This window comes from Meles meles, chromosome 16, assembly GCF_922984935.1.
Source record: "Meles meles chromosome 16, mMelMel3.1 paternal haplotype, whole genome shotgun sequence".
In the NCBI taxonomy this organism is placed as follows: domain Eukaryota; kingdom Metazoa; phylum Chordata; class Mammalia; order Carnivora; family Mustelidae; genus Meles; species Meles meles.
Window position 1 is genome coordinate 57,625,881 of NC_060081.1, and position 24,602 is coordinate 57,650,482.

Here is a 24,602-nt window from a genome sequence, read left to right on the forward strand (position 1 = left end):
ATGGATGGATGGATGGATGGATGGAAAAAAGGATGGATGGATGGATGGATGGATGGATGGATGGATGGATGGATGGAAAAAAGGATAGATGGGAGGATGGATGGCTTGGTGGGTGAACAGAGGGGGGTAGATACTGGAGAGATTTCCTCTACAGCCTGTCTGCTACTAGGCTGCTACTTCGGTTGAAATCAATATGACCCCCCTTCCTGATACTCCATTTGGAAATTTTACCTTGAGGGATAATCAAACATCCATGGCTCTAGGACAGTTTGGTTAATGAGTCTGCTTTATATCTCCAGATTCGTTTCATTTTGAAAAACTTAGAAGATGGTATTGGGAATTCTGGACCTGCCCCATGTGTGACCTCAGTACATCCCCTCTCCCTCAGTCTCTGGATCTCAGGGTGCTAGTAGGACCCTAGGGAGGGGCTGCCTAGCTCCACCTACTGGCCAGGGTGGTGACTCCCGACCACAGCCATCCCATGCACTGTCTCCTCAGCAGAGAAGCCGCACCAGCATGTGGACGGCCTGGTGCCTGGCTGCTCTGTCCGTGGCAGCTGTCTGTGGCACCCGCCAAGAGACAAACACTGTCCTCAGGGTCACCAAAGATGTGCTGAGCAACGGTGAGTCCAGGCCAGCAGGGGGTGAGGGATGACATGGGGTGGGTGGGGCTGTGCAAGGGACACCCTTCGTCACTGGCAGGTTCTGCGTCAGGTGGGTGGGTGAATTATTGCGCCTTTTGCTTTTTTTTTTTTTTAAGGTTTTGTTTATTTATTTGACAGACAGAGATCACAAGTAGGCAGAGAAGCAGGCAGAGAGAGAGGAGGAAGCAGGCTCCCTGCCAAGCAGAGAGCCTTTTGCGGGGCTCGATCCCAGGACACTGGGATCATGACCTGAGCCAAAGGCAGAGGCTTAACCCACTGAGCCACCCAGGCACCCCATCGCGCCTTTTGCTTTTGGGTACCATTTCCTGAGCACTCACTGTGTGCATGATAGCATGTTGAGGACTTTAGAGCTGAGGCAGCAGACGCCAGTAACTAAAAGCCTAGAGTCCTGGAGTTGGCCTTCCTGGGGCTCAAATACAGACAATATGGCCTTAAGTCCACTATTTGCATTCTCTGAGCCTCAGTTTCCTTATCTGCAAAATCTATGTGATTTTGGCCGAATCGCAGAGGACAGATCCGAGGATGAAAGAGAAAGCCTTTTGAAAACTTAGCATGGTTCCTGGTGCATAGGAGGCCCTCAAATGCAGGAGCTGTTATCAGTTCTGCTTTTAATTCTTGGGACCTCATTTTTGTCCTCTGGCAAACAAAGACCCTCCCTGCCCTGATTCCCGTCTAAGCAGGTTTATAAGCTCTAAAGTCTGGAGCGCTCGGAAGGGAGGATGAAGAAGAAAATCTTTCCAGGTTTGGTGAATGGTGTGAATCGAGTTAAAGTGAGAGCAGGTCAAGGTCAGCAGCTAGTGAGACTGCCGGGACGTCAGGGCTGGATTGGTCTGGAGGCATCTTCCCATTTGACCCTGACGTTTTAACCACGAGGAAAAGTAGGGCCCAGAGAGCCGGGCAGGTCCAGGGGCAGCACCCGGGGGCTGTGGGTGAAAGCCCTGACCGGTACCTTTGCTTCTCGGCAGCCATTTCGGGCACCCTACAGCAGAGTGATGCTCTCCGCTCAGCCCTGAGAGAGGTGCCCATGGGTAAAGCTGGTGGTGATGGTGGCGGACCGCTCCTGGGGGGTCTGCTTGGTGGAAATGGAGGTGGAGGTGGTGGGGGCGGTGGTCTTCTGGGGGGCCTGCTTGGTGGTGGGAGTGGAGGGGGTGGTGGTGACCTGCTGGGTGGTGTTGGGGGAGGCTTATTAGGTGGTGGAGGCAGCAGCGGTGGGGGGCTTCTGGGTGGTAGTGGTGGGGGGCTGCTGGGTGGCGGAGGCAGCAGGGATGAGGGGCTGTGGGGGGGCGGAGGCAGCAGTAGTGGGGGGCTGCTGGGTGGTAGTGGTGGGGGGCTGCTGGGTGGCGGAGGCAGCAGTGGTCGGGGGCTGCTGGGTGGTAGTGGTGGGGGGCTGCTGGGTGGCGGAGGCAGCAGGGATGAGGGGCTATTGGGTGGCGGAGGACACAAGGGCGGGGGGCTGCTGGGTGGTGGTGGTGGTAAGGGCGGTGGTCTCCTGGGGGGCCTGCTTGGTGGTAGGGGTGGAGGGGGTGAAGACAACCTGTTGGGTGGAGGCGGGGGAGGTTTACTGGGTGGTGGCGGCAGCAGCGGTGGTGGTCTCTTGGGCGGCAGCGGTGGTCTTTTGGGTGGCGGCCGACACCATTACAATGACTACAGACGCGTTGAATTCTCCCGAGGTGTCGGTGGCGTTCCCTACAACGATTTCCATGTCCGAGAGCACCCCCCAAAATATACCAATGGCAACCAGCTTGGCGGTAATTACAAGTATGGTCACATCGAGACCAATGACAACACCGCTCAGCTGGGGGGCAAATACAGATACGGTGAGATCCTTGAGCCAGATGGAAGCATCAGGGACCTCCGAAGCGGCTTCTACCGCCATGCCGAGAATGCATATGGCGGCCACAGGGGCCATGGGCGGTACAGGTCAGCCGAAGGTGCAGCAGCCGTGGGCAGGCTTCACCGGAGAGAGCTGCGGCCTGGAGAGATCCCACCCGGTGTAGCCACCGGGGCGCTGGGCCCAGGTGGTTTGCTGGGCACTGGAGGCATGCTGGCAAACGAAGGCATCCTGGCGGGCCAAGGTGGTCTGCTCGGCGGAGGTGGTCTCCTTGGTGATGGAGGGCTTCTCGGAGGAGGCGGAGTCCTGGGCGTGCTCGGCGAGGGCGGCATCATCAGCACCGTGCAGGGCATCACCGGGTAAGGAGGGGCTGGGCTCTCCCTATCAAACTCAGATGATGAACCTACAAATTGGGTGATCACCCCCAAGGGCCTCGAGTTGGAGGGGTGACAGTCTTCAGAACCCCATGCACTTCGAGGCTTGGCCTCAGGACTGGAGGTCTTGGGAGTATGGCTTGCGGTCTTGTCCTTAAGCAGTCTTGAATTTGAGTCTCAGCTCACCTTTTTATATATGTGTGTGACTCTGGGCTACACTTTACATCACTCTGAGTCTTGATTTCCTCCTCTGGAGACTGGTCCTAGTCACAGTTCAAGTGGAAAACACCCAAGGATTTAAAATTACACATATATAGTAATTTCAGCTGTGCCCAGTCTCCTCCTCACATTCACTGTCTAATGCATCAAATACTTAGCGCTCCTCCTATGTGCAGGCCGCTGTGTTGGCACTGAGCACACAGTCACATGGTCGGCCAAAAACGTGTCTCTTGTCCTCACGGAGCTTACAGGCTGATGGGGTACATGGGCTTTCATAAAGACCCCTGAAAATAATCATACAATTATAACACTGGTAAGCAGTTTATGGGGAAATGAAGATGTGTATAATGGGGGAGGTCAGGGAAGGCTTCCTGGAGGGAGAGGCTCTTAAACTGTAATCTGAGAATATGTAGGAAGGAACCAGGCAAAGAGGGGGCAGGGACAAGCAGAGGGAATGGCATCATTGCGAGAAAAAAAAAAAAATCCAAAGGAAATACATGGAAATGTAAACAGTGCGTTTCCAAGCAGTAGGACTATGGGCCATGCATTCATTCCCTTTCACTTCTCTGTGTTTTCCAAGTTCTATCCACAAAGCTCAGGTCTCTTTAGAGGCAGGAGGGATGAATGCAGCACAGAGAAGGGGGTGGTGTGAGACTCCTAGTGGAGGGTGGCAGGCGGGGAGGGGATGACCCCCATCTTACCACCCCGGGTCCTATGCAGGCTGCGCATCGTGGAGTTGACCCTCCCCCGGGTGTCCGTGCGGCTCCTGCCCGGTGTGGGTGTCTACCTGAGCCTGTACACCCGCGTGGCCATCAACGGGAAAAGGTGTGTACCCTCGGCCCCAGAGGGGTCCCCATCACCCTGTGTCCTGACTGGGTGATCTTGGGCAGGTCATTTCCCTTCTCTGGCCCTCAGCTTCTTTGTCCACATGTGGGGAATAGTAAGACCTAATGTGTTACGAGTACATGGCTTATACTTTTGAGCTGAGGTCATCCTGTGGTCCCTGTCAGCAGTGAAGGAAGCTGTGACATCCTGAGTTTGAATCCTGACTCTCTTTAAAGCTGTGTGACCTCAGGTCAGCCCTGTCATGTCACTGAGCCTTTGTGTCTTCGCCTGCAATTGGCATAATGACATCTCCTTTTCCAGGTGGCTGTGGCCACAGGTGAGGGAAGGCAAGCAAACGCCTCCTTGCAGAGGGCCTGCCACAAAGTAGGTGCTTATCCAAGGACCTCAGACAGTGGACTTTTGTGCTGAGTTCTCCCTGTGGGATGAGGTCTTGTCTATATTGCTAGGTCAATGGGTAATCACCTTGGAAACCAGATTTTATGTATAGAGTTCATTTATTGACCCATCTCATGGACTAAGAGGGAGATAGATTTGTTCAGAGATGTAGAGGAAGCAGGGAAGCCTTCTGGTTTGGGACCCCTAGAGATGAGTAAGGGGCTTAATAGATGCCCAAAAGCAAGAGGCGGGGACAGCAAGGCTCAAGGCCAAGGTGCAAGGTTCTGTGTAGAACTGAATGAAGCTGAGCTGCCTGGCAGTCGAGGTTGACTCACTATCTCCTCTAGTCTCATTGGCTTCCTGGACATCGCTGTGGAAGTGAACATCACTGCCAAGGTCCGGCTGACCATGGACCGCACAGGCTACCCTAGGCTAGTTATTGAGCGATGTGACACCCTCCTGGGGGGTATCAAAGTCAAGCTGCTTCGAGGGTGAGTACCAGTGGGCAGTGGAGTGCCTTGGGAGATGGTGGAGTGGTCTGTCTTTGAAAAAGCATATGGCTCCAGGTAAAGGCTCTAGGAGCAGCCTGGAGTTCAAACCTCAGCTCCACTATTCCTTGCTGTGTGACTTTGAGCAACTCTGTTGCCCTCTCTGTGCTCCAGTTTCTTTGTCTATGGGATAGGGGTGATTTTTTTTTCCCTTTGAAATTGAGATAATGAGTTCAAAACACTTAGTACAGAATCTGGTACATTTTAAGAGTTTTCTGAATATATGTCTAGTGGGAGTTTTGTGTCCCTTGGAGCCCTTACTCATGGGGAAATTTCCCAGCTGGTTCTGTCCAAGGCAGTGTTGGTTAGGGATTGAGTTTTTTTCTGTTATGCTCTCCCCACAAAATGGCCAAGTCCCCATACTCTGTCTGGAGAGTTTCAAGTGTCTGTGTATTGAGGGATACGCTGCCCCCAAGTGATGGTCTTGGATGAGGGCACATCAGGGCAGCTCAGAGCTGAGTCCTTTCTTTTCGCTGCCTGGTTCTCATCATGGGAGATGCTTCTTTGGCTTCTCTCTTTGAGACCTCCGCCCCCTACTCCTTCTCCTCCTGTGTTATCCATCTTTTCTCCCTATCACTCCTGTGCTCATCCTAACTAGATTTTGGGAGTAGAAAAACCCATTGTGCCATTTGAACTCAAGAATTTCTGACTCACATGAGCTCCTCTGAGTCTTTGTATCTGCTCTAGGGTAGTTAAGGACACAGAAAACTGGCCCCTGATATTTTGGTGAGGAGAGGAGGTGGAGAGAAACACCTAGAAACCTCACAGATTTTTACATTCACGTTTTCACTAGGAAATATGTTTGGTAATACGTGGTTCAAAATATTTAAAAAAATAGGGGTGCCTGAGTGGCTCAGTTGGCTGAGTGTCTGGCTTCTGATTTTGGCTCAGGTCATGATCGCAGGGTCATGAGATCAAGCCCCGCACTGGGCTCTGCAAGTACGGAGTCTGCTTGAGATTCTGTCTCTCTCCCTCTGCCCCTCTCCTGCTCTCTCTCTCCAATAAATAAATTAATCTTGAAGAATATATATGTATATATATATAAATAAAAAGGCACAGACTGAAGAGCTCCCTTCCCACCTGGACTCCCATCTGCCCCTCCCCAGCAAGCTCGCTGTGCTTCTCTCCTGATTCTCCTTCCAATTCCTTTCTACAAACGAAGCAAACATGAACGTAAATTCTCATTCCCAACCCTTCTTTGATTCCAAATAGGTACACCCTATACACACCACTTTGCACTTCGTCTTTTTCTTTTTCTCTGTTGGGAGATTTTTCTGTATTTGAACATTGAGGGTTTCCTCCTTGTTTTAACAGCCATATAATATTCCATTGTCTGGATGAACCACCCTGTGTTTGTCTAGTCGCCTGGTGTGGGGTCATGACAATTTGTCTGAACTTCTGCTCTGACAAACAGGTTACAATGAATAACCGTTTATATACATGTTAAACGTGGGCTGATGTGTCTGCCAGATAATTTCCCAGAAAGAGAAAACAGTCTGTGCCCTGAGTGTACACAGATGAAATCCCGAGACTCCCTCACCCACACAGGTGGGCACACACATGCACCCATGCGTGGGTAAACAGGCAGGTGAATTCTCAAGGGTTTTATCCTCCAAGGAGAACTGGAACTAAGACATGGCCCCCTGAGGTACTCATCCCCTTAAAAAGGAGGCCAAAATGCATCGTGAAACATTCTAATTAGGACACGATCTCAAGAAGTTCTTGGCTGTGTCCAACCGGCGAGCGCTGGATGGTCAGCTATGACGTGGGCGGGCACAGGCAGGTAGTGGTCGCTGGGGGCAGAGATGGCTAGATTTTTAAGGGGACAAATTGTTACTCTTTGTGTTAGGAAAGCCATGTTTCCACTCACCTTCCCATCACACTGCAAGGCCTCAGAAACACACGCTTGCCTTACAAGTCTGTGTGTCTATCTGTCCATCTGTGTGTCTTGTCCTTGCATCAACACCATGATCTTCCCCACCGCCCCCACCACTTAACTAACTGGTTAGGACAGTTAGTTTACAGCTGGTGATGGACTTAGAACTCGTTCTGGACCCCTTCTCTGGACCTGTTTCTTTGTAGGACCAATCACATGTCCCAGGCTTTTCAACATCAACAACTCATTTCTGCTTGAGGACCACATGAGCGTGTTTTGCTGGCCAGTGTTTCTCCTCCCCTGCCTTCCACAAACATTAACTGAACATCTACTATGCACTAGAAACTGTGCTAGGTGCCTGGATCAAGTGATAGATTCATTTGGCTTTGGGAAGACTGCACAAAGCTGCACCAAGCAGCCCACTAGAGGGCCAGATGAGCAGGAGAAATGACTTTTGCACTCATGAATGGGGCCTGGCCCATTGCAGAGTTCAAGGAGCATTTGTTTGTTGGTTGGATGTATGGATAGATGGATGGATGGATGGATGAACGAACGGATGGGCAGACAGACAGACGAGTGAATGAAATGAATAAAAAGCCAAGTAATTGCCGGGATCGCCTGTCCAGTCAGGCCCAGCCACTGTCCTTCTGACTTCCTGAACAATTTTCCAGTTCTTGGTGTTCAGGGCCTGGCTGCGGACCCCAAGTGTGGGCAAGCTTGGTGAGCTCCCTCCTCCCCTCCACTCCTCTCTCCTCAGGCTTCTCCCCAACCTTGTGGACAACTTAGTGAACCGAGTCCTGGCCAACGTCCTCCCTGACTTGGTAAGAACCCGCCCTGGATTGGGAAGCTGGAAGCACAGACTTTCCCCAGACTGAGGGACCACAGTCTGGCTCCATCCCTGTGGGCATGCAGGTGACCCAGAGGGATGGAGGGAGCCAGAGGGCTGGGGTATATTCTTGGGGTCTGGGGAGGACCCGGAGGACCATGGATGGACAGATTAGTGAAAGCATAAGACAGTGGAGCATAAGGGTCACGCTGTTCTGGTTTGAATCCCAGCTTGGGCACTTCCGAGCTGCATGATGATCCATCTCTTCTCTGAGTCTTGGTTTTCCTAGCTATAAAATGGGGGTTATGAGAGATCCTTCCTCATAGGGCTGTGGGGTGGACCGTGCCAGGCACAGAGCGAGCAGGCAGGAAATGCTGACTATTGTCAGTATCCGGCACCCTTCCCCTCCCCAGCCCTGGAACCTCATACCGTCTCCCCCTACAGCTCTGCCCCATCGTGGACGTGGTTCTGGGTCTTGTCAACGACCAGCTCGGTCTCGTGGACTGTAAGTCCTTCCTGCTTTGCTTCATTCAGCCAACATCTGCCAGCCCCGATCTGGGCCCAGCCATGTCCCCAGGCGCTGGGGCCATAGTGTGTCTGGGAGGAGGGTCCGGTGTGGTGGGACACACCTGCAGAAGCCCTCATAGTGTGGTGTGGCTGGTGCCACTAGAGAGAGGTTACCTGGACAGGCATCCCCCTGGAGGAAGGAGCTTCCCACCTGGCCTGGAGTCTCAGGCTCTAGACTGCGATGGGGCGGGGTGGGGGGGCGGTGCTGGGTTTGAGTCCTGACTCTGCCCTGACAACAGTGTGGACTTGGAAAGACTTTCCAGTTTCCTCATCTCTACAATGGGGGGCTGGCTTTAGCCCGCGGAGGGACTAGAGAATGAAGAGCAGGAGACATGGTGGTGACTGTCCAGGTCCTCAGAACCAGGCTCCAACACCACCCCATGATCCAAGATTTCTTAGTGAACGTTCCTGAAGGCAGACCTGCCCCATGTTGTTGTGCAGTTCATGCACCGCTTGTTCCAGGGATCTCCTTTCATATAGACCACAACGTCACGGAGGCTCCTGACTTATGAGGGCCTATAGGTCCTACGGCCATAAAGCGCATCCCTCTGGGGTGGCTGTCCCGTCTCTCGGGACCCCAGGCAGTTTGAGGATGACTTTCCCAGACAGGTAAAATTCTCTTCCTTTGTGGCCGGGAACAAGGGAGGAAGAGCCCAGATGATGGGGCTGTTGGTTACAAGCAGTCAGGGAAATCCCAGCTTCAACTCAGCACCACACTGTGGAACCTTAAAACTTCCTCCCTGGTCACAGTACTTCACAGTTTACAAAGCTTACCGATATCCAGAATCTCATGGACCCCACAGTATAGTCCAAGGGGTTCTGTTAAGCCCATTTTACAGAGGAGGAAACAAGTTCAGAGAGGTGCAGTGTCTTGCCAGAGGTCACACAGCAAGGAAGAGGCAGAGCTGGAATTTGAAACCAGAACTCTTGGTCTTTTCATGCTGTCTGGATCTGGAGCCTTGCCGCTTTGCCTGCTTTGGGGAATAAGGAGGGAAGTCATCTTGGAGGGTCAAGGGGACTTCCTGTGACCCCGACCTTTGCCGGCAGCTCTTGTTCCTCTGGGAATATTGGGAAGTGTCCAGTATACTTTCTCCAGCCTTCCGCTTGTGACTGGGGAATTCCTGGAGCTGGACCTCAATGTGAGTCCGGGGCCTGGGGGCCGGGGGAGGCGGGCAGGGGGTGATCGCTAGACCCATGAGCTTCTACTCAATGTCTGGGAAGCAACGTTTGAACAGGACCCTCTTCTGATGACTTGAGGACCTTCTAGGAGCCACATCAGAAACATAATCACAACGAACACTTACCAAGGGCTTACTACTTTTCAGACACATTCCAAGTGTCCTATGTAGATGAACACAGGCTATCCTCACAATAACCATAGGACATAATAAGATGAACTCTTAGTGAGGAAACAGAGGCACAGAAATTAAGCCAACTTGCCCAAGGTCACACAGCGAGTACATGTGAACCTTGGATCCATATCCAGGCAGTCCACCTTCTGCTGCTGCGGGCTTGGGTCTCCTGGAGGAATGAATCCGGCCAGTAGGGGGCTGATGAGCGCTAACAGCCAGCTCTCTGTGATTAAAAAAAAAAAAAGTCCTGATTTGTAGTATTCGCAGATTTCCATGGTCTAAATACTGCCTCCATGGCCCATTTCAAGCTACCAACTTGATATCACTAAAGAGCTGGGAAGACAAGTACAGAATGTCACAAGAGCGCTTATGAGCCAGCATGAACTGGTTCCAGCCCACAGTGGAATCTGGCCCCTGACAGCATGGGGCACACACATGCATCTTTCTCCTGGGCTGTTCCAACATGGGTGCATCCCCTGCTTTGCTCCATCAGAGACAGAGCTGCAGGTGAACACCCACGCAGCCCCAGACACAACCTGCTTACACACACATATACAGGCACACCTCGTATATTCATAAACAATAGCCATTCAAGAGGTATTTGTTGGTTACCTGCTGTTTGCCAGACTCTGGGCCCCAGATGGAGGTGCATGGTCGAACAAGGTAAGTTCTCTGTCCTAATGGAGCTTATAGTCCATTGGAGGGAATAGACCATCCAAGAGTCACTCAAAAGAATACACAACTAAGGCTCATGAGTACTGTGAATGAGGGTCCCAGGATATCAGAGCCTAAAGCAAGGAGAAACAATGTAACCAGGGAGGTCATGGAGCGCTTTTTGAAGGAAGTGACACTTAAGCTGAGACCTGCCAGATAAATTGGCCATTATAAGAGAAGAGTGCGGGGGAGGTTTGGAACAGTGTGGGGGAAGGTGGCATGGTGGGAGTCATGAGACGGTGGGTGGCAGGGCCTGGCTGGGGCACTAGGGACAGAGTTACTCTCCAGGAGGTTGAGAAGTCCCCAAGGGCAGACCATGCAGCATTTGTAGACCATAGAAATGCGTCTGGTCTTTAGAGAGTAGATATGCTACAGCATTTGGCAGATCCATAAAAATGCTAACTCATTTTGGCAAGATTGAAAGGGGAAGAATCTATGTCACATGTGTATTGAAAGCAAAAGAGGGCTAGAAGTGGTCATAAAGTGAAAACTCTAAGAAGTTCCATTCCATCACAAATGAAGAAGAGCTGGGGCCATGAAAGAAAGGGTCACCCAGACCCAGTGGGTCTAATCGAGGAAGGTTGCTTGGCGGCAGATTCAGGACATCACCCCAATCTCAGCCTCCTCCTCCACTCATCTCCCCATACCCCTTCCTGTGACCCCTTTTCTCTCTGCTTCCCCAGACTCTGGTTGGGGAGGCTGGAGGAGAGCTCGTTGACTATCCACTGGGGCGGCCAGCCATGTCTCCCAGACAAAGGATGCCAGACTTGCCCCCCATGGGTGAAAACACCAACTCACAATTGGCCATTTCTGCCAACTTCCTGGGCTCAGTGTTGGCCCTCCTGCAGAAGCAGGGGGCACTGGATATCGACATCACCAATGGCATGGTGAGTCATGGCCCCATGGAGAGGTGGGATGGGCTGGGCAGCAAAGAGCTCCCCTCTGATCCTGTCTAGTCCCCACAACCTCGGGGAAATTTCTTTAAAGCAAGAACAGTAGTAGACAGTCCATCCCCCACTCATTTCCCACTCACGGACGTGTACTGATTACGTCAGTGTTTACCAAAGCGTGGTGTCTGGGATGATTTTAGGCAATTCACAGCCATGGAATGAAATAACATCAAGTCATATGATGAGAAAGTTGCTCCCTACTCAGTTCTATTTAATTTTATGCCAATCCTTCTTTAAAAGCTTATATATATTCCCATATATGTATCACAATATAAATGCCTAGAATCCTTTCACTTGGTAAACACTGATATTTAAAAACTAAATGATACATAAGAATAAGGTATGATCCAGAGTAATTTTTTTTCCAAAACTTTTCTTGTGAAAATTTCAAACCTTCAGAAAAGTCACAAAATAACACAATTAATGCCCAAATATCCTTCACCTAGATTCACCAGTTAATATTTTGCCATATTTGTTTCATGTCTACCAATCCATCCATCTGCTTATTCACGCATCTACCCATCTACTTATCTATATATCTATCATTCTAGTCATCTATCCACCCATCCATCCATCCATCCACACATCCACCCATCCATCCTTCTATCTATCCATCTTCTCATCCACCCATCCTTCCATTCATCCACCTATCTAATCTATCTATCATCTAATTAGCTAGCTAGTTATTGTTGAACAATTTAAGTTTTTGGAAACATAACATTTCACTCCATAAACTTGTGTCTATCTACTAAGAATAAGACATTCTCAAACAAAACAAAACAAAACAAAACCCCACCATATGATTAGTGTCCATCTTGGTTCCATCAAAAGGAAAGTCTCCATTTAGTGCTAGTATATAGTTAACCCTCTCTTGAACTTTTAAGTGTCTTCTTTTTAACTCAGAGAGAATGGAACTCACACCCATAGCCCTCCACAGACAATGATATCCAAGCAGAATGTAATGGCATTATTTTGTTTTTATTGCATTTATTTTTCCAGTTGCCATTTCTTTCTGTCAAACGGCACCGGCTTTCCATATTTTAGTGTTTGAGGTCTTCAAAAGTAAGTCAGTTGGAAGAATACGTTAAGTAAATAATAGTACAGGTTGTTCAGAGATATGGCAGAATTATGCCTTTAGTGGACACTGGGTTATGCACATGGACTCACTGATGCTAAATTGTTTTAATCAAGAATTACACTTAGAGGAGAAAGAGTCAGGTCTGTGGTGAGCTTATGTGGCTGGCCCTGTCCACTTAACCACAAAACAGCTACCGTGATCAGTATGGTGGTTGCTGTTGGGCAGGCAGAGCCTCCCAAGGGCTCTTTGAGGGGAAGAAGGTGCTCCCCACCGGTTGTCTGAGGGTGCATGGAAATTTAATCACTGTGTTAGCAACTCCCATCTGTCCCCACAACCTCAGAGACTCACATGACCCTTCCTCTTGTCCTGCAGTTTGAAGAGCTTCCTCCTCTCACCACGTCCACACTGGGAGCTCTGATTCCCAAGGTAGGTAAGGCAGATGTGTCCCCTGGTCTTCAGCCCTACCCTCCTTCTAACTGTCCCAGGAACTGGGTCAGAAGGGAGACACTCACCACCAGCGTGGGGAGATCTGACACCCTCCTTAGGAGTACAGTGATGAAGTTGTCCAAATTTTTATGGGCAGGGGCAGCATGGAGGGTTGAGGTTGAAAGACCCTGAGCTCTACAGTAGACTGGCCTGCCTAGTTCTAATCTTGCCCTGGCTACTTTGTTGCTGCGTGTCTTCAGGTAAGAGTCTTAACATCTCTGAGCCTTAGCTTCCTCATCTGTCAAAAAAGGGTGCTAACTCCCCCTCTACAGCTTCATCTAGGAGAGTAAGGGTATGAAGGTGATAATTCATGTAAAGATGCTGACACAGAGCACATGCAGGTAGAAGATGGCTTAGATGGGAAGAGTCAGGTTTTTGGAACAGAGAAACATGATTTTGAATTCTAGTTCAGCGTGTCTCAACCACACTACCATAGGCAAGTGACTTCTCACTGGGACTCGGTTTTCTCATCTGGAAAATAGGGATAGCAATGCCCACTTTGCTGTGTGGCTGTGAACCTGGGATCTGAACGTAGGCACAGTAGGCATTTGATAAATGTTCACTGTTATTGTTCTTCTTTATAGTAACAAAATCTTCTTTAAAAGGGGTGGGGGTAAGTGAGCTCTTACCAGATTAGTAGCTAGGTACAGTGGGAACAAAGGCCTTTCTGGTCCCAGTTCTTGTCCCAGTGTGGGTCCCAAGCCTGTTACCCTGCCCCTGCAGCAAAGAGTTTCTTACATAGTAAGTGTCATTGCTGTAACCTACAACCATTTTAGACACTTCCCCGTTCTACCTGTTCTGTTTCCGGTTCTAATTCAGAGGCAGGAAGGGAGACCCAACTCAACAAATGGTCTCTATCGCCCTCGTGTGGTTGGAAGCTGAATGGCAAAGCACCATTATCTAACGTCATAAATAGCGGCAGCTCTGGGAGGCAAGGAGAGCTGTCAGTCAACAGGATCTTTGATTCACTGGGTCATTTTTTTTTTTTAAGATTTTATTTATTTATTTGTCAGAGAGAAAGAGAGAGAGAGCACAGACAGACAGAGTGGCAGAGGGAGAAGCAGGCTCCCTGCGGAGCAAGGAGCCCGATGTGGGACTCGATCCCAGGACGCTGGGATCATGACCTGAGCCGAAGGCAGCTGCTTAACCAACTGAGCCACCCAGGCGTCCCTCACTGGGTCATTTCTTATGTGCACTTTACAGCTTATGAAAAAAAAATTAAGAATGCATTCTTTTATTTGGTTTTAATCACCCCTCTTCCCCGCATTAATGGGGCCAGAAGAGAGGAGCAATCCATTTTATGGACAGGGAGACAGAGGCTCAGAGGAGACACACAATGCAGCGGTAGCAGGGCTAGGTCTGCAGCAAGGGGAGGATTCAGGCTGGACACAGAGGAGTGTCTCCTGGAGACCCAGGTGGGGTGGAGTCACCATGAGAGGCTTCATCAGAGCTGGGAGGAGCATCCTGGGTCTCCTGCTGCTGTGGGGAGAGTTTGAGGGGGGTACTCTCCACGTCCCTGCAAAGGAAGGTGTTGCTAATTGTTAGAGACTGTGTATGTTGGGGTAGACCCCTCCAGCTATCCTGAAAATCCCTTGGGGAAAAGCCAGTCCAAGTCCCTGATTTGTTGAAAGCCAGTTTGCCGAAGGGTGAGTTCACTAAGTGGTCATTTGGCTGAATTTACTAGATTTGCCAATAGACCCGGTTTGTTCAAAAGAATTTCCCCTTAAGACACCTGGGTGGCTCAGTTGGTTAGGCATCTGCCTTTGGCTCAGGTCATGATCCTGGAGTCCTGGGATTGAGTCCCGGGTCTGGCTCCCTACTCAGTGGGGAGCCTGCTTCTCCCTCTCCCCCTGCTTGTGTTCCATCTCTCACTGTCTCTCTCTCTGTTAAATAAATAAATAAATAAAATGTTAAAAAAAGAAGAAAGAAAAGTGTTCCTTCAAATAAATTTTTTTTGAGATTTTATTTATTTGACAGACAGAGATCACAAGTAGGCGGAGAGGCAGGCAGAGAGGAGGGGAAACAGGCTCCCCACTGAGCAGAGAGCCCAATGCCGGGCTCGATCCCAGGACCCTGAGACCACAACCTGGGCCAAAGACAGAGGCCCCAACCCACTGAGCCACCCAGGCAGCCCCCTTCAAATTTTTTTGAAAAAAAAAAAAACAAAAAAAAATTTTTATGAAACAGTTATTTAGCAAATATGGGAATGGATTGCTTGATGCATTGTCCTTTTAGCTAATTAGCATTTAGGGAGTCCATTTGCAGCAAACAGACTCCGATTCCTACCACCGTGGGTCTCTAGAGATCCAGGTAAGCTGTGTCCTGCTCTGGGACTTCCCCTCGAGGCACCCTGAACTGTGGCTTTCCCATTCCAGGTGGGGCATCCAGAAGAGCAGGAGGGGAGGGAGACCCTGGTCTTCTGAGCGGTGTAGACCTGGGCTGGAGCCTCAGCTCTCCTGCTGGCCTTAGACCATTTGCTTGAGCCTCAGTTTTGTTTCGTTTTTTAAATCTGTAACATGGAGAAAAAAATACCCCATGGAGTTGTTACGATGACTTGATTCAATCGTGAATGTCCCAGTGAACCCATCTTGCTCAACAGCAGGTTCTGAGCATTTCCGGGCATCAGGCATTGAGCTCGAAGCCTTGCTGTCACCGCCCCCCCCCCCCCCCCCCACTTTTCAATTCTCCCATTAACCCTATGCAAAAGGCTCAGAAAGAGCAGCCCCCTCCCCAAACCCAGCATGTGGGTTTGAGTCCCCGCATGTGTTTTGTAGGGCTTGAACAATGCTGTTGGATTGGAAGATGCCCAGTCTGAGACCCTGGGCCATGTGTTTAGAGGTTGGTTGATGGCCCACTGGGAACCCCAACTCTCCAGGGCTCCACTGACTCTGGCCTGGTGTCCACCCCCAGGTGTTCCAGCAGTACCCTGAGTCCTTCCCACTCACCATCAGGATCCAGGTGCCGAACCCACCTTCAGTGACATTGCAGAAGGACGAGGCACTGGTGAAGGTGTTTGCCACCTCTGAGGTCATGGTCTCCCAGCCCAATGACGTCGAGACCACTATCTGCCTCATCGATGTGGTGAGTATTGGTGGCGGGGTGGGGGCGCCATGGTCTTCTGAAGTCCCTAGACCCCTTCAAATCCCCATAGACCAACTATAGTGACTACAAGCCCCACATGGGGCCAGATGATCTAATTCAAATCCAGTCTTTAGTACTTGTAGCTATGACCTTGGGTGGATCACTCCTTCTGTCAGGGATTGATTTTCTCCTCTACTTTGTGGAGATCGCAGCGGGCATTGGTAAGATGCTCAGAGCAGTACCTGGCAAACTGTAAGTGTTCCTTCCCAGGTGGCAATTCATGCATTCAGCAATTTGTGCTGAGCACCTACTCTGGGTTACGCTTTCTTTCTTTTTTTTTTTTTAAATATTTTATTTATCTGACAGAGAGAAATCACAACTAGGCAGAGAGGCAGGCAGAGAGAGAGGAGGAAGCAGGCTCCCCGCTGAGCAGAGAGCCCGATGCGGGGCTCGATCCCAGGACCCTGGAATCACGACCCGAGCCGAAGGCAGAGGCTTTAATCCACTGAGCCACCCAGGCGCCCCTGGGTTACGCTTTCTACTAGAAGATGGAGAAAGGGGAACCAAGGCAGATGGTGCTGGTTCTCATGTCCCTGGGGCCCACATACAAGTACAGTAATTTCCAGTTATCTCATAGAGAGGAATCCTCTTAAAATCATGGGGCTCCTTTTGGCAAAACTTTCCCTTTCAATCCTGAAACAAAAGCCCATCCTCTAACAATGGCCCACAGAGTTCTTCTAGATCACCCCCTGGTTACCCTTCAGCTCCTCGCTCTTTCCCTCTTTCACCAACATGCCAGGTGGAGTTCCACCCCAGGGCCTTTGCATATGCTGTTTTATCTGCTGCTTGCAATGCTCTTGCCCCAGGTGTTTCCATGATTCACTTCCTCATTTCCTTTAGGTCTCAAGTGTCACCTTCCCAGAGAGGTCTTCCCAAGACCAGCTGTCTAAAATATCCCCACCCCTGGCCTCCCTCTCTCTCTTTCTCTCTCTCTCTGCCTCCCTTGTTTTACGTGGTTCATGGACTTAACCTGACACCATATAATGTGTTTGTTAGTTTACTGCTGGGCAGAGATGCGCATTTTCTTCTTCACTACAGGATCCTCAGAGCCTAGCACAGGGTCCCACACGTAGTAGGTGCCCAGTAAATATTTGTTGAAGCAATGTGCTGTGTTAAGTACCACTTACCCCTTGATGGCTAAAGCTTAAGATTTAGACACTTAGGCTTCTGTTCCATTTGCTGTGTCTTCTCAGGCTCATCTACCAGGACTCAAGACTGAATGGGCCACCTCTAATCCAGGAAATGGGCATTCTCATCAAGAGTATACCAAGCCAGGGCATGCTGAGGGTCCTTTCTGAGCATCAGCAGATGCCAGATTAAAAGGGCTAGTTCTCACCCAGAGAGTGGAGATGGCTGCCCCTTTTTGGTTAGTCCCTGCTGTGTGGAAATATTTCCATCAAATCCCAAATGTCATATGATCCAGTTCAGAGCCCTGCCATGATGCCCCAGTGGCCCCAGGATGCTGCTATGACTTCTTTCCTTCTTTCCAGCCTGCTAGCCCTACCTGGTCTGGCCCCTTCTCACTCCAGTCTCCCGCAGTCCTCTTACCTCCTTGCTTTCTAGCCTTCTCTCTTCCCTCTAAGGCCAACCTCTTTCCTGCCGCGGGGCTTTTGCACATACCCTTCCCGTGCCTGGATCACTCTTACACCTTCTTTTTCACCTGGTCCAATCCTACATACCCTTCAAGCCTCAGTTCGTGCATGAATGGGATGATTCTGCACGCCCATGCGGGTCCCTGCCATACACACCCAGAGCATCCAGTCCTCCATCATCCTAATTTCTGTTACTATCGTTACTAGCAATAACATCACCTGGATGTGTTAGAGCTTCCTTTTTCCCATAAGACAAATTTATTTTATTTTATATTTAATTTAATTATTTTATTTTATTTTATTATTTGGTGGGGGAAGCAGGGAAGCAAAGAGGAACATTCCTATGACTAAGACTCTGCCAGAGAGGGGTTGAGTCTGGACCTTTCATGCCCTCTGCTGGGGATGGGGGTGGGGCACTCGTGCTTGACGTTCATGATGCCCAGTCCCCTACAGTGGCTCACCTGGAGCAGGGTTCATAGGCTGCAGCCCCTAATCCCGAGACTGCTCAGACACCCCCACCAGCCAAGCGATCACTGCTCCCTGAGAATCTGCTCTTTCTGCCGAATGTTCACTCGGCCCTGCTGACTTACTTGAAAGCAACACACTTGTTGGTGAACGTAGACAATTTATTGTTCCCAACCCCTTCCCTCCAGAGTGGGGATATCCATCCTATAGGGAGTGTTACTGGGGTCTTGGCTAGTAAAGGGAGGTTTGACCAAGACCTTGGGGGAGAGACACCCTGTGTAATTTAGCACCTAGTGGGCACCCCACACACACAGCCCCCCCCCCCCCGCAACACCTTATTGTCACCCCCTTTCTTCCAGGACACAGAACTCTTGGCCATGTTCTCTGTGGAGGGAGATAAGCTTATGATTGACGCCAAGCTGGACAAGTAAGGGGGTTTGTGGACTCGGGCTCCTGCTGCTCAGAATGGCCTCTTTGGTGCTGCCCTGCCTGGAGCCAGCTCCTGAAAGGACCCCCGGGAGGACACCGGAGGTCCCCTCGCAAGGCTTTCAGGGCTGGGTCCATCCCAGAGGCTGCAAGGGTGAAACTGGGCTATGACTGCCAAGGCCACTGGTGCGAGCTGGGCAGGGCGGGTGATGCCGTGAGCTTCATAGAGAGGACCCTCGGCCAACAACAACTACAATGTCAATAATAATAACAGTGATGGGCGTGAGGATGTCGTTGCAGGTTTTGCATGAGGTATTAATATGCATGACCTTGTTTAGCCTTGCAATGGCCTCGCAGAGTCTAGCCTCCTATTCTCCCATCTTAAAAGAGGAGACAGACAACTAGGCTTAGAGAAGACTGTTTACTGACTTGGGGCTGCACCGTGGGTACAGAGAGGGGCTCTGGGCCAGCCCAGGTCTGTCTTGAGCGGCCCCGCTCCGTTACAAGCGCACACTTCAGAGCCAAGCAGTAAGAGTTCCAATCCTAACGTGACCACTGACTGGCTGTGTGACATGGGCCAAGTGACTCTCCCTCTCTGGAACTCAGTTTGCTCACCTGAAAATGGGGATAATAGTCCCTACCTCATAGGACTCATGAGAACAGCCATTACCTGTCGGATGCTCTCTCTGGGCCAGGCATTGAGTTAAGCCCTAAATGGGTCCCAATTCATTTCATCCCTGACCTCAGCCTACGGCAGTAAGTACTATTATGATTCCTACTTCAAGACAAATGAGAGCGTGTGTACAATCGTCAGCACGTGCCTAGTTCATTATAAGTTGTTCTCCTTACAACAAATACTTATCAAGCCCAGTAGTGGGAATTTCTCAGAATATGACACGAATCAGAGGCATCCAAGCATCTCTACGGAGGTGATGCTGACCCAAGGCCTGGATGGGGAGAAGGGGCCAGCGGGGGGCCTCAGGCAGTGAAAGCAGGGCAGGCAAACTTGGAAGGGCAGGGAAAAGCTCAGGTTCTGTGGATGAAGTGGCCCAGGGAGAAGGAGGGGTGGGAGTGGAAGTCGGCCCTTGTTTCTGTGCTGAAAATGTGCCAGGGCTCCAGCGGCTCTGGCCCAGGCAAGTCTGGTCCAGCCTCCTTCAGGTGAGGCTGTCACTTGGCAGGTGAGATTCAAACGCAACGAGACAGAGACCCTCATGGTGCAGAGAAAGACCTCAAACCTTGGCCTCGGGCCCTCTCCACAGAATAGTGCAGCCACCAAGAACGCATCTCAGGGCACCAGTCCTGGGCTCTGCCTCCCAAGCTCTGTAGACACGGCGGGGTCCCCTGGAGCCTCAGGTTCCTCTCCCAGGGGTTGGCAGAAAGGATCAAGCCAGGTGGGGACGATCGCTCCTGGGTGCATGGCCTGTGCCGTGTACCAGGCATGGACTCTACCTGGATTGTTCATTCAGTCCTGGCAGCCGCTCTCTTTGCAGAGGGGGACGCACAGCCAATAGGTGTCATAGGACAAGGACACACAGCCAGTAGGATGTGGGACATACATCATAGCCAGGAACACTCAGCTATGATTTGAGCCTGACATACAGCCGTCCCTTCTGACCCATGGGAGATAAGCTCCAAGACCCCCAGTGGGTGCCTGAAAGCACAGAGTACCACGTCCCAGCTACACGTGTGTGTCTAGCACACACACTTGTGATAACAACTTATAAATTAGGCACAGCAGGAGAGTAAATAACTCATAAATAAAATAAAACAATTATAACCATGTACTGTAATAAAAGTTACGTAAATGGCCTCTCTTTCAAAATACTGTTCTATACTCATCCTTCTTTTTTTTTTAAGATTTTATTCATTTATTTATTTGAGAGAGAGAGACAGCACAAGCTGGGGGAGAAGCAGAGGGAGAGGGACAAGCAGGCTTCAGGTTCAGTGTGGTGCCTAGCGTGGGGCCCGGTCTCACCACCCTGAGATCGTGACCTGAGCCAAAATCAAGAGTCAGACACTTAACTGACTGAGCCACCCAGGCGCCCCTATACTCACCCTTCTTCTTGTGATGATGTGAGACAATAAAATGCCCACGTGATGAGATGAAGTCAGGTGAATGACGTAGGACCTTCCAATAATAAGTCAGAAGGGGGATCATCTCCAGACCACAGCTGAGCACAGGTCACTGAGCCCATGAACAACGAGACCTCGGGGAAGGGGGCTACTGTGTATGGTAGAAAAGCCCAGGCGCCATGTCTGGCATACAGTTGGTGCTCACTCCCTGGACTTCAACACTCTTCTTATTTATGGCTCCGGGGGGTCATGTGACACCTTTGTGAGGATTCTGGTGGAGGGACTTCTTAGAGTTTACTGAAATACAGCCTCTTGGGGCGCCTGGATGGCTCAGTGGATTAAGCCGCTGCCTTCGGCTCAGGTCATGATCTCAGGGTCCTGGGATCGAGCCCCGCATCGGGCTCTCTGCTCCGCAGGGAGCCTGCTTCCTCCTCTCTCTCTGCCTGCCTCTCTGCCTACTTGTGATCTCTCTCTCTGTCAAATAAATAAATAAAATCTTAAAAAAAAAAGAAAAGAAATACAGCCTCTTACAACTCTCAGGCAATTGCTCCTTCTAACAGGCTGTTTGCTTTCTCGGCAGGACTCACCTCAACCTCAGAACCTCAAACGTAGGCAACTTTGATGTAAGTACTAAGCTCAAGCCCCAGGTCAAGGTTTTCTGGGAATGGCCCAGTGTGGCTGGCTGGGACCCAGGGAGGTGGTGAATGTGAAAGCATTGGCATCATCTCTGGCAGGCCTCACTTACACGTGGGGAAATGGACGCCCACAAAGCGGGGAGGTGCAGAGTATGAACTCAGGTCTCCGGCTCTGCCTGTGAGGCTGTCCCATTGTAACCCATCACTCTTGTGGAGGCCACTTGGCCCCGATCCCTCCACTCCAGGTTGGGGAGGCGGTGTCCTACAGGATAGCCATGTCCTATGGGACCCCTGCCTTTCTGGAAGCAGGGGTTGGCTTTGCCACTGACTCCCATGTAATCTCGAGCCACCCCAACCCACTAGGAGCCTCAGCAAACAGGTCTGGGTTTATTTCTAGCCGCCATTTTACCTCCGAGCTCCAGAGCGCTGCCTTTCTAATCTGAGACGCTCAGATTCTAGGATCTGGTCCTGTTTCCTCATTTCTTTGTTGATTCTTGGGTCCCCCACACCACCAAAGTCTCCAGACATGCCTCCCTTTTCTTTTACAAATTGATGACTAAGCAGGTGCCCGCTTTTCAGAACAAGCTGGGGTGGGATTTCCACTTGTGCAGAGAAAACTCAAGTATCTGTTGCGTTGCCTTCTTCCTGTTTGCAAGCCCAGCCGCTCCAACTCGTGGAGTTGGGTGTCACCAGCGTCATTTCATAGGTGGAGGAACTGGGGCCTGGGCATGGGCAGCGACATGCTTGGCAGCTGGTTGGGACACAGTGGAGACCAGAACTGGAATCTCCAGACTCCAGGAAGAAGAAACAGCTCCCACAGTGTGAAATTAGAGAATAGTTCGGGGACAACAGACCCAGGCACGGGGCACCCAATTAAGCTTTTGTTTTCTTTTTTGTTTTTTCTTTGTTCAAACAAATTTCTCTCATTTCATCCTCACGACAAACTTCCGATTTGGGTACGTTATTATCCCATTTTCCACATAAGGCAGCCAAATGCAGAGAGAAGTTGGGCAGCGTGTCCAAGGTCACGGCACTGGGATAAGAGTCCCGTGCGCTTGCCACGGTCCTACCTCACAAAGACTCATACTTTATGTAGAGGAATCCACATTTGGCTTTTACAGCCTACGGAGGAAGGGCTCTTCACACCTGTTTTCAGCTGTGGAAACCGAGGCTTAGAGATGTTGAAATGCACACACATGAAAAGTCTCAAGACAGGGCATTTCAGTTGATCTGCCTGTAATTCTGGCTGCCTCCTTCAAATGGGGCTTGTTGGCCCATTTTACAGCTGAGGAAGCTGAGGATCCGAGAGGTCAGAAAGACTTCCCAGAGGCCCACAGAGGCTGAGCTGGATGGGAACCCGGAGTGTTGGCGACACAGCCCCCGGGGCCCTGCGTGACATCACCGTAGACTACAGGCCCTGGGCCTCCCCCAGTCCCTGCCTCACGTTGAGCCTTGGACCAGCACTGGCTCTGCTCTGGGCCTCTCCTAACCGCACAGACAGCAGGCAGACTGATGTGCCTCGTGGCTGTACAACTCGGTGGTTCTGGAGTCATGGCAGCTCCCAGATTCTCCCAGAGCAACCCTGCGCCTCCCTCTTGGGCCACAGGGAGGGGCCCCAAGGAGCCCTTGGGGATCCAAGTGAACCACTGCAAGGGTTGAGTTCTCCTTGTTCCCTGCAGGTTGGCCTCTTGGAGGTGCTGGTGGAGAAGATCTTTGACCTGGCGTTTCTGCCTGCCATGAACGGTGAGAGCTATGCCCCTGCCTCTGTAGGGGGGTGTGGCTCGGGGGCCTGGAAGCTGCTGGTTTGCTGGAAATATTTGACACAGAGCCATTCTGCCTCAACTGTCTTTCTGAGAACATCATCCTAAGCTTATGTATTTAACCCTCTGAATGCAAATGTTGCCCCAGGGGCCAGCAGCTTCCTTATTTGCTTCTTCTGCTCTGTTCTCCTCCTCCTTCTTCTTCTCCTCCTCCTCCTTCTTCCTTATTTGGCTGATTGTTTTGTTTTTCTCATTATCTATGTAAAATTCTGATTACCTATGAAAATGATATATGCGTAAGTTTTCCAAAGTCCCAACAGTTTAGAAAGTAACACCTCACCTCCCAGAGGCAATTCATCTCAATATCTGGTTAGAGTTACTTCTAAATTCTTTTTTCTCCCTTTAAAAAAAAAGTCCAATATATTTCCTGATTTTGGGTGTGTGTTTATTTTTAGTTGGGGTAAAATACACATCACATGAAATTTACCTGCTTAAACCTTCTTAGGTGCAAATTTAGTATTGGTAGGTATATTCACAGCATTATGGCCTTGATTGATTTTTAATTGTGTATTTAATTTTACTTCTATAGGGACTATGTGAATATGTTATTGTTGTAAAAAGTTCAGTCAGTACAGATAAAGCTGAAATTGCTCTTACCGGTCTCCCAGCCTCCTAACCCAGAATCTGGACCCTCGGCAGTCAGGTATCAGTGACAGGGTTTTCTGCTTCATAGAACAAAAGGAAGGAGCCTGATTCCTGCACTCCGTGGTGCCTCGGGATATTACCAGGAAGTAACTGGAGCTGTGGGGCCCCTGGAGGCTGGGAGAGCTGAACCTGTTGTAACTGGAAACCACGCCCCTAAGGCCTCCGCCAACCTGGCCCCACCTTCCCTCTCCCCATTTCCCCTTTGTGGAGGATGGAGAGGGGTTGCTCTGCCGGGCTTCATTTGGGGAGCTCTCCGTGTCCAGCAGACCTTTATCCTGGAAACTCACCAGAGGAGGCTGAATGGCAATTCCAGGAAGGCCCTGGTCTCCAAGGCCAGGGATATCAGGAGCGAGGCTGGGCCGGACTGACCCTTGAGGCAAGAAGTGAAGACTCTAGCCCAGGCTTGGTCACTGAGAGGTGGTGTGAACTTGGCAGCAAGTCCCTCAATCTCACTGTAATGCAATTTACCATTCTCAAAAGTGAGAGACTGGATTGGGACCGTGATTCTCAAAGTGGGCTCCATGAAAAATTAGTCCTAAGGGGTACTCTTAAGAAGAGGGTTCCAGGGGCGCCTGGGTGGCTCAGTGGGTTAAAGCCTCTGCCTTCGGCTCAGGTCATGATCTCAGGGTCCTGGGATCAAGCCCCACATTGGGCTCTCTGCTCCGCGGGGAGCCTGCTTCCTCCTCTCTCTCTGCCTGCCTCTCTGCCTAGTTGTGATTTCTCTCTGTCAAATAAATAAAATATTTTTTTAAAAAAAGAAGAAGAAGAAGAGGGTTCCATGGCCAAGCAAGTTTGGGAAATTCTGAATACACTGCCCTGGGGTAGGTTCACCATGTCCTTAGCTCTCTGAAAAGTCCTGCGGCAGGCAGAAATCTGTTGAACAGATTAATCTAGCCCCACCCCCACACACACCCTTCCTTTCCTTCCTTCCCAGAACACGAATCAGCATGAATCTAAAAGCAAACAGTACGTCCCACGGCGGTCACATGTCAGGACTCTGTGTATCCTTCTTTGCCGCCATTCAGCGAACATCTGTCCTCTCCTCTGTGCCCAGCCCAGAGCTGGGTGATGCCGGGGTCACAGTCCTGGCCTGCAAAAA

At 50.6% G+C, this 24,602-nt stretch overlaps 1 protein-coding gene across 1 annotated transcript in view; it reads left to right on the forward strand.

The window, feature by feature from the left end:
• Positions 1-516: 516 nt before the first annotated feature.
• Positions 517-24,602, forward strand: part of BPIFB4 (BPI fold containing family B member 4) — a 29,822-nt gene continuing 5,736 nt past the window's right edge. The window contains exons 1-14 of the mRNA XM_045980294.1: positions 517-622; positions 1,630-1,692; positions 2,335-2,854; positions 3,809-3,913; positions 4,657-4,800; positions 7,491-7,554; positions 8,004-8,064; positions 9,174-9,265; positions 10,876-11,079; positions 12,593-12,646; positions 15,617-15,787; positions 18,264-18,331; positions 20,984-21,026; positions 22,718-22,781. Of these exons, the coding sequence (XP_045836250.1) occupies positions 517-622; positions 1,630-1,692; positions 2,335-2,854; positions 3,809-3,913; positions 4,657-4,800; positions 7,491-7,554; positions 8,004-8,064; positions 9,174-9,265; positions 10,876-11,079; positions 12,593-12,646; positions 15,617-15,787; positions 18,264-18,331; positions 20,984-21,026; positions 22,718-22,781 (1,759 nt within the window). The remainder of the gene's footprint in view (positions 623-1,629; positions 1,693-2,334; positions 2,855-3,808; positions 3,914-4,656; positions 4,801-7,490; positions 7,555-8,003; positions 8,065-9,173; positions 9,266-10,875; positions 11,080-12,592; positions 12,647-15,616; positions 15,788-18,263; positions 18,332-20,983; positions 21,027-22,717; positions 22,782-24,602) is intronic.